Source organism: Gouania willdenowi, chromosome 10 (assembly GCF_900634775.1).
Source record: "Gouania willdenowi chromosome 10, fGouWil2.1, whole genome shotgun sequence".
Classification (NCBI taxonomy): Eukaryota; Metazoa; Chordata; class Actinopteri; order Blenniiformes; family Gobiesocidae; genus Gouania; species Gouania willdenowi.
Genome location: NC_041053.1, coordinates 28,791,929 through 28,807,946, shown reverse-complemented (window position 1 = coordinate 28,807,946; position 16,018 = coordinate 28,791,929). Strand labels below are relative to the sequence as shown.

General features: G+C 37.4%; 1 protein-coding gene across 5 annotated transcripts in view; it reads right to left on the bottom strand.

Moving 5' to 3' along the window:
- mcf2a (MCF.2 cell line derived transforming sequence a) overlaps positions 1–13,591 on the bottom strand; it is a 33,554-nt gene extending 19,963 nt beyond the window's left edge. For 4 of the 5 annotated variants that reach the window (XR_003674934.1, XR_003674935.1, XR_003674936.1 and 1 more), the window contains exons 1-8: positions 13,102–13,591; positions 7,235–7,303; positions 7,035–7,149; positions 6,561–6,651; positions 2,438–2,557; positions 637–753; positions 360–509; positions 167–282 (exon numbers count right to left, since the gene is read on the bottom strand). Coding sequence is in view for 2 of the 5 variants with exons in the window: in XM_028459444.1 (XP_028315245.1) it covers positions 167–282; positions 360–509; positions 637–753; positions 2,438–2,557; positions 6,561–6,651; positions 7,035–7,149; positions 7,235–7,303; positions 13,102–13,216 (893 nt within the window). In the remaining 3 variants the exon portion in view is untranslated. Of the gene's footprint in view, positions 1–166; positions 283–359; positions 510–636; positions 754–2,437; positions 2,558–4,832; positions 4,962–6,560; positions 6,652–7,034; positions 7,150–7,234; positions 7,304–13,101 lie in introns of those variants that run through there. The other variant, XM_028459445.1, reaches the window with a different exon arrangement.
- Positions 13,592–16,018: the final 2,427 nt, after the last annotated feature.

The window sequence follows — 16,018 nt, the reverse complement described above, 5'->3', positions numbered from 1 at the left end:
AGGGCACAGTAACGTTGAATTTGCTCTTAAAACCCTAAAATCTGTGGCCCAATTTAGATCAATCTGGTCTTTATTTGGCCCCTGAACTAAAATGAGTTTGACACCCCTGCTCTAACAAATAGGGGAGACTGTTGATAATGTCAGAAGTCAATAATCAATCTCTCACCGCTGCACTGTCTCCCAGTCTAGCTTCACATCCCACTGGGGGTCGTCTCCCTTTGAAGTCGAGTCAAGGCTAGAGAGAAGATGGCGACCCTCCTTTGACACGGATCTGATCGCCTCCTTCCAGTAACAGAGTCATAAATGTATTAACCCAACGTATTAAAGCGTGTGAGGTGAAAATGAAACCCTGAAATCACCTTCAGCTTATTGTACTTGTCAGTGTGAGACTCGAGGAGATACTCGATGGTTTTACCATCATCAAGCAGCTCGGTTTCAGCCAGCTCGGTGCCAAAAGCCTGCAGCATCTGTGCAATGTCTTTGACTGTCACAGCAAAGCTTTCAATGGCCTGTAGGGCAAAAACAAACACACAGACATTGTGTGGCAACTAAATTTCACCTCTAATAGAACCTCAACCTGTCGTGAACTGATTGTCTACTTGTTATTTCCACTCCGTTGCAGAATCTTCAGCCTACCGTTCGCAGGACAATCCAATCACTGTGGCAGTAGTCAAGTGTGCCTCCAAACTCTGACGTTAGCTGGTTTTCATCAATGTAGCGCAGCAGGTCTGTGACAGAGCTCAGCAACACCACCTGAACACACACACACACACACACACACACTCATTATGTGAGAGCTCTCCGAGTGGTATCAAGAGAAAGAATACAGAATTTACAGCACAAGATATATACTTTTAAAAAAACAGATCTGCTCAATGTACTAAAACTAAGGGTAGGATGATATGTACATTTGCAGAGACAAGAAAATATATACGATACTAGGCTCACAATAAAAAAAATAAATAAAAATAAACTAAAAAACAGTTTGAAAAATAACCCTGCTTTTATTTGACTAACTCTGGGGATTCTTACATATACTCCGAGTATGACCTTTATAACTGAAGTGAAAAAAATATATAAAATCAACATAGTTTTTTCCTATTTGAAGTGCAAAAACAGAGACTGAAAATAAATGCCAGTATAAAATTAAAATAAATTAATGTCATCATCATGACATTCCTCAAAAGAATATTCCTTTCTGTGCATGAACCGTGCAAAATAAGTTTATCTTTTATTTTTTTTTTTAAATCAAACTAGAACCGTCTACACAGCCCAGATTAAAGATACTAACACTTTTTCTCAAAGGAACAATCCGACCGAAACCGGATGTTGTAAAGACGCGAGCAAAAACTACAGTCAACGCGCTTGCTTTATAAAGATCATTACTTGGATAGGATTAAAGCAGCATGCACAAGATATGTTATTTTTAATCTGTATTTTCATATTTTTTTTTTATTGATTTCTTCTTTGAAGCATTATTATAATTCAGTGGTTCCCAAACTGGGGTACGTGTACCCCTAGGGGTACATAAGCACATTGCAGGGGGTACTGAGACAGATTTAACAAATAATTAAAAACTGTTGGGAAATGTTCCTAGTTCCTTTTTAGGCTTTTTTTTTTTTTTTTTAAAGGAAATTCACCACAAACTACCAGTAATATTGCTCAATAAATGAATATATTTTCTTGTAATTTATTAAAACAGGATTATTTTATGCTGTAGAGGCCATTTTATCACACTTCTGGCAATAGGAGACAATAATTAGCTACATTTTACAAAGGAGACCCTATTTATTTACTATTGAAGTAATCACATAAGTTGCATGATATATTCTTTTTTAAATAGATTACATGTTGCACACATTGCTTTGAATTTGTAGATTAAGCCCTAGGAAACCAATCTTTGAGACACATTTAGGGGTTGACGAGAGCCCGTTGTTCCACATATAAAAAAGCATATGAAATTATGGAGACGGTACTTACGATATGAAGAGGGGGTACACATGATTTGATGCAAAGGGAGTACATGGGACAAAAAAGATTGGGAACCACTGATATAATTTATGTGATTGCGATGTTTTAATTTTAGTGAGGTTAGTACAAATTTCAACCCATAAATACAAGGGTACTAATAATACATAGTACATACCGTAATAATTTCTTTCGGTGTTTCGGTTTTCGGCCTTGGTTTTCTCATTTTGGTTTTCGGCCCACCATGTTTTAGTATTGTGATATCATGTTGCACAATCTAATGTCCCTCTCGTAATACTTCTCCACTCAAAGTAATAACAGCATTAAGTATTTTAGTACCGTTTGCAGTCGTGTTCTATTAAAAACATGTTTCCCACACAGTTCAGGGTTCTATTAGGAGTGACTTGTACCTTCCTGTGATGTTAGACATGTTGGTATGGTAATGGAAACTGAGGAGGAGCTGCCTTACTGGCATCTTAAGCATGAAGTCCTCCTGGCTGAAGCGAAAGCCGATGTCTGTGACGGTGCGGTGGAAGAAGCTGGTGGGTCGGAGCACCAGAACCAGATGTAGGTTTCCTGGGAAGGAGGCCTTCGTGTGGGAGGAGAAGATTGACAGCTATGATGCTAATGCTAATGCTAATAGGGAAGCAGAATTCATGATACCGTACAATGAGAAGACTGAGGCTAACCCACTCGGAAGGGTTTACATATTTCTCAGTGTAGAATCTACCCAGTCTATTGTTATCTATAATCTCATCATGTAGCTCTAGACTACATATTACTTATTTTAGAGGGCACGGTTGAAAGTCCACTACTTCTGAACACAATATATATTCTAATGAGCTTCACATTGAAGGTGCAGTCTGCAACTCTTATAAAAGTGACTTTTTGTCATATTTACTAAAGCTGTCACTATGTAAGGAAAGCCTTACATGAAACTAGTAGTTTGTGTAAAAAAAAAAACAGACTCATTGAGCCCCCCCTGCTGCGCCTGCAGCCTTTGGCAGACTGCCAGAACGCACTGGGACCGAGCAAAAAGAACCAATCAGAGCCAGGATTGTGTTTGATGGACTGTCTGACAGCTGTTGCTCACAGTCCCCGCACCTTTCCGCCGTGGCCAAAACACAGCAATGCTCACAGCAAGGTAGTGCCTGGAGCGCCGTCTTTTTTTTACAATGTACGGTCTGGAGGAGTAGAAGATGTAATTGATGACTTTTCTGCTTGAAAGGTAATTACTGCTGCTTGATTTACATTATGTTTGTAATTGTTACACTAGAACTCTGTAGTGCATGTGTTGTTTGTGTACGCGCTGCCATCACTGCAGCCTACATGTGGGCTGCTGTGAGTGACACTGTTTTTGTTTTGCTGCTGCTGCTGATAGATTGGTGTGTGCACATTGAGAGAGAGAAGCGTTGCAGTAATATGCTTTTAACAGAGCATGTTATATTACTGTGATGTTGCTGTCGGGCAAACGTTAGCTTGTTAGCTCCTCTGAGGGAGGAACTTTGGAGGCAGGGCAAAAGAGCAGCGGGGAGGGAGGGATCTGAAAGTTACGGACTGCACCTTTAATGTAAAAACAGTGGGTTTTATGAATATGCTACCTAATACTGGAGTATTAGTTACAATGTAGTTACAGACAGCACAACTAATGGACAAACTGTATTTGTGATAATTATACCAAGTGACTTCAATGTTTACACTCACATAATGTAATGCACTTTTCATCTGCTGGTCATTCAAGGTCAACAATGGAAGTTACTCTTCATTTATTTGCTCCAGAAACTAATAGAAACAGAAGTGGTGACGAGAACTGCTTGTGTTTTATCACTTGCTTACATTAGAACCTACAGCCAGCTTTGATCAAATTGGGTCACAGTACCGTTATCAAATTCACCAACAAACACAAGCCATAACAAACCAAATTATTTTATGTTGACTTAAGGTTGTGTTTATTCAGACAAGGTTTTTCAAGATTTTTTTTTTTAATCTCCTGACATGTTTCGACTGTCAACTGCCAGTCAACTGACAGAGGAGTTCTGCTGATCGCCTTTGATGCTTCCTTTGAAGTTTCACTTGCCTTCTGTGTAATAGATTCATTTTGTCTTAAAAAAGGAGATAAAACTTCCTGAAAAACCTTGTCTGAATAAACAAAACCTTAACTTCACATGCTATTCAACAAGAAGACAAAATTAATCTTGCTGGAACAAATTATTTTAGTTTCAAAATCACTTTTTAAAGCAAAGCAAAGCACAACCACAATCCAAATTTTGAGATCCAATACAGCATACAATTACCTTTGCATATATTTAGATTAAGAAAAAAAAACATTAAGTTTGAAGATTCTCTTTATGCCATTAGATTACACTTAAATCCAAACATTTTCAAACATTGTTTTATTACGGTAGTTTAGTATTATGTATGAGTGCCATTTCTTTGCTGTGAGCATTTAATTTAATATTGCCTGGATAGATTATATGTAATTATGAACATGAAATAGCCTAACATCATTTAAAAAACTAAAAAAGTTTTAAAGAGTAATGACATTTTGCTCGACATTTAACACTAAACATGAAATACAATTCTCAGCCAGCAAACAGTATTACTGATTAAATTACATCACAAACCACAGGCCAGATCACACCCTCAGACGGGCCACTTTTGGCCTGCGGGCTGCATATTTGACACGTGTGTTTAGTTGAATCTTTCCTCTCCAAAGGCACACAGTGCACTGCAGTTTGAATCCATCCCTCTGACCTAAGCAGTGAATGACTAAGCACTGAGCAGCAGCTGTGCCCGCAATGCAGCTCCACTGCCAACTACACTAACTTGCCCTAAACTCCACACACACGCCTGCAGCTCGTTACCGGGCTCCGCCGGATCCTCGGCGATACTTTCCGATAGAAGCCATCTGTATCAGAAGCCATGCCCGATGGTTTCAGGTCCCACCCAAAGCACTCGGTGCAGAGCAGCTGCAGCAATGCTGCTGCTGTTTCTGCTTCTGCTTCTCAGGCTGAGGATGGCAGCGCTCTGCAGCATCACCCCCTCCTCCTCCTCCTCCTCCTCATCCTCATCCTCATATTTTTGCTTACTCATTCTTTTACAGCTTTGTGCAAAGAGACACAACCTCAATGCACCAATCAGCTTTGAGGCAACAAAACTCTTTGGTCCGATTCAGTCAGTTGTGCTGCTCAAGATTTCATGACTAACAACAATTATTGAACATTAAACTTGTATTTAAGCACCCACTGTAGTCTATGGAAGCGGATTACGGCCAATTTTGATGGAACAAATAATTTTGGGTAAATTAAGAATAAAGTCGAAATGTCAAGATTAAAGTGAAAATTTCGAGATTAAAGTGGAAGTTCTTGCTGTGATATGGTGAAATGGCCCGAAATTTGGATTTTAGTCCGACATCTGTCGTACCGACATTTTTTGTCCCGACTTATTAGGTCTGAACATATTAGGTCCCGTCAATTTTAGTACCGACATCTTTGGTACCGACATCTTTTGTACCGACATCTTCAGAACCGACATCTTTAGAACCGACATCTTCAGAACCGACATCTTCAGAACCCACATCTTCAGAACCCACATCTTTAGAACCGACATCTTCAGAACCGACATCTTCAGAACCGACATCTTCAGAACCGACATCTTTTCGTCCCAACATCTTGAGTGCTGACATTTTTAGTGCTGACATTTCAACTTTAATCTCGACATTCCGACTTTAATCTTGATTTGCCCAAAATTATTGTCTCCAGCAAAATTGGCCCTAATGCTCTTCTGTATAGCAGTCACCTGTCCTGACATCCACAGTGTTCAAAGGTGATTGAGTGTTTTGCTAATGTATCTCAAACCCTGAATGCTCTGTTTCATGCTTTATTACAAATCTAAATCTAAATTCATATTTTGAGCAGTTAAAATATTTGCTCCAATGTGTTGATTAGCTACTCGTTCATTTTGCATTACGCACACCTGTGCCTATCTTTGCTGACCTCAGCACATAGCAATAGCATCACATTCACACACACATTCACTCCATGGACAAATGATCTACTCCAATTAGCATTAACATTGAAAAACAATGCAAGTACAGGGAGAACATGCAAACTACACACAATGTTTCTGTGTAGAAAGTATCCATGCCATGTTTGTCAAAACAAACAAATGCTTCCAACTACACACTGTCTTGGTGAATTATTTAAAGCTTTAGATAAAAAGGCTCACGCATAATGTCAGGGATAAGGATTAAGGTGTTTTGTTATAGACTGTTTATGTTATCATTTATTTTAGTTATTTTTTCTTCTATTTATGGTCCCATTATGAGTCTTATGTCCCCTGTTTGAAATCAATGCGTTTGTGTGATGTATTAGATATATAGATGAATTTAAACATTAATGCAAATCAATCAGGATCACAGTGTTTCCAGGCAATGTTTCATGTGCTCTAATGAGGAAAATAATAAATAACATGACCACTTGTATTTATACTTGTCCAGTATAAGGTTAACTGTAGGTGTATAGACAAAAGCTTTTTGCCCTGCACAATACCTCAGCTTCAAATAAAAGTAACATGAAAAAAGTTAAACTTACGGCTATTCTGGCAAGTGCAGTTTTGATGGAGGCCCATGTGTCCAGTCTTCGGTCTAAAATAATGATGAATTTGACGCCAGGTTGCCTCGTTCTGCAAACAATAAACACACACTTGTACAATTCTGAGTGACAAATGCAGTTATAGGTTTGTCAAGCTGTCATAATGTGGTTATAAATAACATAGTAACATAACATAAGGAGGTTATAAATAACCTCATTATGACACCTTGACTGCCACGGGAGGGAAATAAAAGACAAATCATGAGACTTGTTGTTGTTCGTTGATGGAGCATATAAAGCTTATCTAATCCAACATGTAGGACACTAAGGTTTGGACATCAGAGGACATCAGAAGGACAGCTGATCCTGAGATGAGGAGGCCAGCTGTGCTCAGACTATAAACAATGAGCTTTTGGTGCACTGCAGAGAGAGAGAGAGAGAGAGAGAGAGAGAGACTGCTGAGCGAGGACACACCGAGGTATGACGGTGAGGTAGGTAAACACTTTGGTTAAAGCTTCATCGGGGATGTCACTGAAAGCAGAGCATTCTGGGAGCGTGACGATGACGCTGGAGTCTTCTCCACGCCCTCCTGGGGGGGAAAGAAAGCACTAGTGTGGGCCTTTATTTATTAGGTAAGAAAAACCACAAGGAGGAGCACTAAAACGTGTCTTTACCTGATAGATAAGCCACTTGTTTCTGTATGTAACCTCCGACCTCCTTCATACTGACCGGCACAGCCACCTCTAAAAAAGGCGGGCGGAGAAGTTCAAACAGCTTCTTCAGAGAAATAGAACTTATACAAATACCTGAGCAAAGTGAATGACTAACAGTGTGCATATAGTATGAACATTTCATTTACTGGTTTATTTAACAGGGACATTCAAATAAATACTAAAAATATACCAGATTTAGCCAAAAGACAATTTTTCATTTGTAGCTCCTGGACAGAATGTTCAATTGTCACCCTAAAACAAAATTAATTACACAAATTACAAGAAATATACAGTAAAATATAGAGTGAAAACACGCAACTTCATTATAACATAACACTGACATTTACAAATAAAAAACACCACATTTTTAGATGATCCTTTTTTGGCGACTCCAAAGACATTTTTTCACAATAATGAGAATTTGTTATATTACTGTGTTACAAGTACAGAGTAGCCAGGGTTAGTGCACAAAGTGACAAGATGTGCCAGCTCAGATATTTTTTTGTACTGCATTTTATTTGAACTAGATTTATACTTGAGAAAGTGTAGCATATAGTTTGAGATTGTGTGTGGTGTTTTAATCCATTAGTCGGTCTGACTTGTTTCAACTCTACATAAAAGTAGCATGCCAATCCCATTTTAATTCCAGGTGACCCCACATGGGATCACGAACCCAATGTTGAAAAATACTATTACATTATTTTTTTTTTCTTTTAAATTGTCAAAACAACTGAAATTATACCAAAATCCTGCATTTTTCCTTAGATTATTCCATTTTTTTCCCATCAATTATTTCAACATTTTTCTAAATTAAATAGTAATTAGTCACAAATACTATAATTTTTAAATTTCCCCTTGCACTGCATTATTGTATTTGCACATTTATAGCGGAACAGTAATTTGATTTTTGGTGAACAATAGGATATTTTACCTTTATGATTTGCTTACAAAGACAAAGACGATCAGAACATGAAAAATGTTCACCATACAAACAAATGGATAAGAGAGTGTGCATTTGCTAAGTTGTTTTTTTTTTTTTTTTTTTAACTGAGAATATAATACTTAATATTCCAAATGATGAGAATATTACTTAACAAAAAGAATTGAGACATGGAAAAACACATTTAAAAAAAGGTGGGTTCAACGGAGAGTGAAGGGACAAAGAAGGGTTTGTTTTTCCATCAGTCCTTTGGGCTGCCTTGGAGCAGGTAATCAGCTCCTCTTTTACGTGCTGAATATTTGATGTTTATCTGTAACAGAGAGGATCCCTTCCAGGCTGAGCCAGAGAGGGACAAGAGTCTGGCCTGTACAAGCAAAGAAGCAGGATAAAGTTTCCGTCCTGGTTATATAATCACCTTAACGTACATGGAGGCTGGGAGTGATCTCAAACAAGTAGGTGCAAAGTCACAGTTACAGCAAAACAACAGACTTAAAAACAAAGGACGGACAGGAGTATGGGACAGTACATGACCAGGTGTGTTTAGGGCATGTAAATGCAAACATTCACTGTAACACCAATAAAAATCCAGAGAAAGAAGTAAACATATTTTATTCTGCACTTATTTAAAGTAGTCAGTGGTGCAAAACTGAACCCACCTGACTTCAAACTGCCCCATGACTCATGGAACTTATACACACCGACAAGCAAAAGTCTTTCAAAAAAAGCACAACAATAAAAAACAACCTCTTCGATTCTTAAACAACTGAAATTCTTTGCACATCCTCTGATATTTTTAGTGATGGTTAAAAAACAAAACTGTTTCCTCTGTGTTGTTTTTTTTTCTTGCATTATTTAGTTTAAACTCTCATTCATCTGCAACCTTAATGTGTTGTCACCAGGGTTGGGGTCAATTACATTTTTCAATTACAATTACATATTCAGTTATCCTTGTTCAATTGCAACTCAGTTATAATTACGTTGCCAGGCATTTTTTCCCCAATTAAAACAAAAATTGCAATTAATGTTTTCCTCCTGAAAGTTGATCACAATTACGTTCTTAATTACTAAAGTTCACTCACAATTAATCACAATTACTGAGCCTAAACCCATAAAACATAACCTTCCTCTGTTAGCATCTCTTATGATAACAGGTCATTTAATTAATTACCAATTACGCAATTACAATTACAACTGATCCCATCCCTGATGGTTGGTGCGTGTGAATGGAAATAGAGATTTTCTGGTATTTAAAAGAGTTGAAATCCAACCTATGAACTCATCTGACAACAGGAAGTTTAACCTTTGTTGTATAAACAGTGATAATCATCACCACAGATCTGATTATATAGACTGGCTATTTATTAAAGCATTGTGCTTGGTCACATCTGACCCACTTACTGAAATAAATCTAACTTTTGTGATCAGTAGACAATGAAATGAGAAGAAATGAAGAAATCAAATAGTGTCTGTGCTTGAGCTGCTGCATGCTTGTGACTGGAGGGTTGCTGGTTACCAGCAATGGCAGATGCTTATTGGAAGGAGGTAAAAAGTGTTTTAACCGTGTTAAATGTTAATGTATCCTATCCTACTGTATTGCATGGATTACATATTTATTACTTTCAAAAACAAAAACTGTTTTCGGAAGTATGTTGGTCAGTTTGTTTGTGTGTGTGTGTGTATGTGTGTGTGTGTGTGTGTGTGTGTGTGTGTGTGTGTGTGTGTGTGTGTGTGTGTGTGTGTGTGTGTGTGTGTGTGTGTGTGTGTGTGTGTGTGTGTGTGTGTGTGTGTTTGTTTGTATTTAAAAAGGTATGAACAGATTTTGATGAATTTTTCAGGAAATGATGATAAGGGGTCAAGGAACTGCCGATTCAATTTTGATGATGTTCTGAAAATATATAGATATAAATATATTTATATCCCATTATTTCCCATCCACACTGTGGAACTCCTGTTAAAACATTGTTTTAGACACTGATGATGTCATCAACAGTGATGTCATCAGCGTACGATCGTGTACACACACACACACACACACACACACACACACAAACAGACTTCCGAAAACCATTTCCGTTTTTGAAGAGTGTCTCCGTGGAGACGTATGGATCCAATCGGCTGTTTTTGAAGGTCTGCGCTAAACGAGTGAGCGCGGGTTCATAATACTGTTATTTAGACTGCATTATTATTCATAAAAGTTGTGTTATTGATTGCACTTATAACTTAATCATGCTGTTTTATATGTATTTTATCCTGTCTGTGAATTTTTACTATGAACTGTCCTGTTTTTTTACCTTGTATTTCTACCTTGTATTTTCTTGTTTACCTGCCCAGGGACTGCAGATGTAAATTAGCTTTTTGCTAACTCTAGTACAAATGATTATTGCACAATGTCATTGTTACAAAAACATATATATATATATAAATTAATGCATGTGACACTTTGGAGTTTTTCTCCAATAGGGGACAGAATGTGTGAGGGTTATATATACTCCATATATATATATATTGATATAGGCGATATCGTAATTTTCTACATCACCAAAGTAGAAAACTTGATATATCTTGAATGTTGATATACTGCCAAGCTCTAGTTGATATTTATAGTAGATGAGCAGCTTTAAGTTTAAGATACTCATGTATAAACACTTATTATCAAAGCACATCTTGGACCAGAATACAAAAAATAAAAAAATAGTCTTTTAGAATGACTGTTAACTAAACATCAAAATAAATTAAATAGTATAAAAGCTGGAAAGTGCTGCATTCTAGTGTCCTGTTTGCATCCCAAACACAGACTGTAATCCCTAAACTGAGCCAGAAATCCCCTCATGCACACATACAAACACATTCATAGTGCACAGAGGCCGACACCCTTCACTGCTGCTTTTAGGTCATGAGATATTTGGGAAATGAAGCTTTACGGGCTGAAGGGATTACGCTGGTGGGAGGCTCTGCCTGATGGAAAAGGAAAATGTCTACAACCGCACAGAAAAATGAAAGCTATGGGTCAGCTTTGGTAAAGCATGAAAACCTGAGTTTAGCCATTCATACTCATGCTGAAAACATTATGTGTAGGCCTATTTTCCTCCCCCACACATAAATGATAATGGTATCATCTAAGAAACTGTACAACATTTTTATTTCATCCATATTTTTTATTTATATTATATAATTTTCTGATTAGGGTGAAGTTGTGTGGAATGGATTCTTATTTTCCTAAAACTCACTTGTTAGGCACTAAAAGCTTGTAATACTTCAAAGGAAAGGCACATGATGGAAGCTGCTTGGATCTATGCTACCAGGGCAACAGTTACATTAGTATTGTGTAAACTGCTCATTTTGAAATCCTGACATTCTTTAAAGACTCACAGAAGAATAAGTCACTTATGCAATCTGATGCCAAGCATGGGTTTCTTTGATAAAAGGAAAGGAAAAGGGTGAGGCTTGCCCAAATAATGTTCTTTTAAATGGAAAAATCACGATTAATGTTTGATAAAGCAGTGTATCAATACAGTAGTCAGGCCAAACCCAAAGTGCAAGGTTCCAGTTTTGTTCAGATGGGAATAAATGTCATTTTTAGCACATCTGATTTTCTCAACTGCCTCTTTTTCAGCCCCATTCTCCTTAGCAGGTAGAGCAGATATAGGCAATTGGTGGCCCTTGATCTAATTTTGTGCAGTCCCCAAAGTAAACCTACAAAATAATTCAGAAAACACACAAAATGACAACAACAATGCAAAAAAAATGACTCTGAAAAAGTACAAACCAATAAAAAAAAATACACAAAAATGGCTTCAAAACTACACAAAATGACAATAAAAGTGCACAAAATATCTCCAGCAACACACAAGACGACAAAAAACACACACTAAAATGACTCCCGAAACAGAGAAAATGACTCCAATAGCACGCGAAACAACAAAAAAAACCCACAAAATCTCTCCAAGAAACATACAATACAGAAAAATTCACAAAGTGACAACAAAAATACACTAAAAACGACTCTAAAAGCACACAAAACAAGATTATATACAAAAATGGAAGGTAAAAATACAAAACAACCATAAAAAACACACAAAACCCAAAATAAAGGGACAAAATAACAGAAAAGCACACAAAATGACAACAAAAATACACAAAATGACTCAACAAAACAATAATAATACACAAAATGTCATCAAAAAATGACAATACAAGCACACAAAATACACGCAAAACAACAAAAAACACATTTCTCCAAAAAAACAAACATTACAGAAAAAACTCACAAAATGACAACAAAAATACACAAAATGTACAAAAAATGTACTAAAATATACAAAAAAGGAAGGTAAAAAAGACACAAAACCCTTTGTTCATTCCTGAATTAATGATCAGATTGGTCATTATCTGAAATGCTGAAATTACAATGTGGCCGTCAGATCATACAATCACTGTTGTAAAGATGATAAATAAAGGAAAACCCTTTGGGCTGCCAAAGTCATTCCTTTCCTTTTTATGGGACAAAGCTTTAATATTAAGACTGAAAGGCATCTTTGAAAACACTGCAACTGTCAACAAATAGTGCAACCTAATTGTAAGGAAACATCACAACATACTTAGTCCACATGCTTTCTGCTTCTGTCACTAATGATCTGATAGTGAGGCCACAAATCATCACTATGGGAAAAGCTATCTGTGGAGGCTTAACATAACTGACAGGAGCAGAGCTGTAGGAAGTCAAATATTAATTAAACTAAAGACATGCAGCGCTGCAGTCCTCCAGTTACAGTTTGTGAATGTTGTCGTTCAGAATAAATGAACAGCTGTTTTCCGTGTGTGCTGGATTATGACTTTACATGTAAAGGCCTGGTTGTGAAGCTGAAGTGTGTCAGCATCTTGTACTCACGCTGCAGAGTCCTCTCCAGCTGAGAGCCGGCCTGCAGAAGGCATCGATAGCTCTCCATCTCCTCCTTGGATCTTTTCCCAGACTCTCTCTCCTCCTGCAATGAGGCCGGGCCCATTCCCTTCAGTCTGTGACTCAGGATCAGCCTTTAGAGACGACAGCTTTCAGTAGCCCAGGCCTCCTCACAGGCTGTTTTGAGACCCTGCTTCATGGTGGGGGTTAACACAATCTGCAGCTAGGGGACCTGTTTGGGACAATACCCCCAGGGTGATCCTCCTCCTGGATGTCCTGGCTGTGAATGAGCAGAAAAAGTGGGAAAAGTGTCTAGAAAAACAGCAGCTTGTTATCCTTCTGTAGAGCTCAGGGTGTGATGTGGCTTTCCTCCTGTTCTAGCCCAGGCTGCTAAACAAACACAGCTCCATCTGTCCCCTCCTCTCCCTCTCAGCTGTAATGCGTCAGCTCTGCACTGTGCAGCAGTCCTGTCATGTTGCCAAATCCCTCCCAACTTCTCTCCCCACTTCACACTCCCTTCATGAATCTTTTGCCTGCTTTTCCTTCAGCGAGGGGCTTAAGAATCAACAGTGAATTATTATTTACACTAACATGTCCCTCTCCTTTCCTCTGACTAACACACACAAATATATCGTTCAACCCTCCTGTTACCCTCAAATATTACTCACGAGTTTCACGCTTGGGGTCAATCTGACCCCAGGGATATTTGCCTCCAGAAAAATGATTTTTTTTTTTTGTGTCAGGCACTTTGTTTTATTTGTTAAATACATAAATAACCCCATTGATAAACAAAAAAAACTTAAAACCATGACATGTTATTTAGAGCCACCATTAAATTACAATTAATTTATCTTAAATAGTTTTCATCCAAATCTTCTTAAATTTACTGAAAACATTAAGAATGAGTGAGAAATGTTGACCACGTGAGGGAATATCAGGACACATTAAAGATCTAGAAATTTGGTAGATAATAGTGAATTTTCCCCTTGATGGGATCAATATGTATGTAGCTGATTTGAGTCTCAAAGTGCTTTAAATTTAACCCTCCTGTTATCCTTAAATATTACTAATATTTCACCCTTGGGGTCAATCTGACCCCAGTGATATTTGCCTCCAGAAAATTATTTTTCATTAAATTGTTAACTAAACAGTTTGTTTATCTGTTTAATACATACTGTAAATAACCCCTTGATAAATAATCCATGATGTTCTCTAGCGCCACCATCAGGCTAAACTTTTGAAGTAGAATTAATTTATCTTGAATAGTTTTGATCCAAATCTTCTCAAATTTACTGACAACAATAATGACCACAAGAGTATAAACCATATTGGTTGTGATGATTATAGGACCTTTCCTGCAGCGCCACCATCAGGTCAACCTTTCAGTTTTAGAATTAGTGTATCTAGAAAATCTTTCATCCAAATCTTTTTCTTTTTTTTTGGGGGGGGGGGGGGGGGGGGGGGGCATTCATGACTCTCATAAACATATTTACATGTTTTTTCTCTTTTTTTGGAACATATTTTGCGGTTATTCACTATTATTGCTAAAACAGCTTGGGGTCATATTGACCCCAGAGGAACACCAATGCATGCAATATGTGTTCAGCACATTGAAAAAAATTAGAAAGCCATCAAACATGAGGAAAAAAAAGTTAAATATAATTTTTTTTTTTTTGAATGATAAACATTGAACGGGGGTCAAATTGACCCCCAGGATAACGGAAGGGTTAAAGAAGAAATCTACTGCACCTACAGTCACTGAGTTTGACCATTACAAAGCTTTTAGTGGCTAACACACAACAGTTGTATTGAAACGGCAAATATAAAGGCTCATTGTGCACACAGAATCACAAAGCTCCCTTCAACATGTCACTGTTCAGCCCACAGTCAGTCCACAACGCTCATTCACACTTCAGTTGGTGAAGCTGTTTGAATATTTGATTTTTTTCCTGACAGAGGGGCCACACATGAAGCAAAGGGAGAATCGTAATTCACAGCCACTCAGCTGATCCAGCTTAGCCTCACTCAGTCATCTCATTACTTCACAGCATCTGCTTAATATGGACCAATGTGCACATTATAAACTCTCCCCAACACCACAATACACACACAAAAAACCCTCCCTTTACCAGATACCAGAGGTGAAAGTAACAGATTACACTCACGTTACTGTAACTGAGTTACTGTCAAATCAGTTTTAAAAGAAGTAATTTGTTACATTTCTACACCCAACCATTACTGAGTAAATTATTATTTTGTTCGTTTTAAAATGATCAACAAACATTGTGAAACTACAAAAAAAATTCAATGACCAGACAATAATCAAATGCATCACATCATAGCCGACCAATCAGATTAAACATTATGTACGGCACCAAAACAGAATTAAATGGAGGTTATTTTCTCAGTTTTAGAGTTCATAAATGTTAGAGCCTGAGCATCTTTTAAATCATTTTGAATTGAACTCCTTGGTGTTAACTTACTTTTTTTAAGAATTGTACATTTTGACAAACCTTTCATTTCATACAGATGCCTTTGTGAAAAATAATCTAAGTTCCTATTTTGCAAGATTTAGTCTCTTCCTTTTTAAGTTTATACATGAGATGTTTACTGCAAGGAAACCGTGGCAAGATTTATTACCAAAAATAAACACTGGGGGGGGGGGGGAACTATTTATTTGAGCTACTTTTTACTTGTACTTGAGTATTTGATTCATGACTTACTTGTACTTGAGTACAATTTCAATCAAGTAGCAGTACTTCTACTTGAGTATATCTGTACTCTTTACACCTCTGTCAGATACACACAAAACTCCTCTGAAACCAAAACACAACATTTTCTCTAACACAAGTTCACACACATGCAATGAATGTGATAGAAATACAAAACAAAAAACCTCAGTTTATCT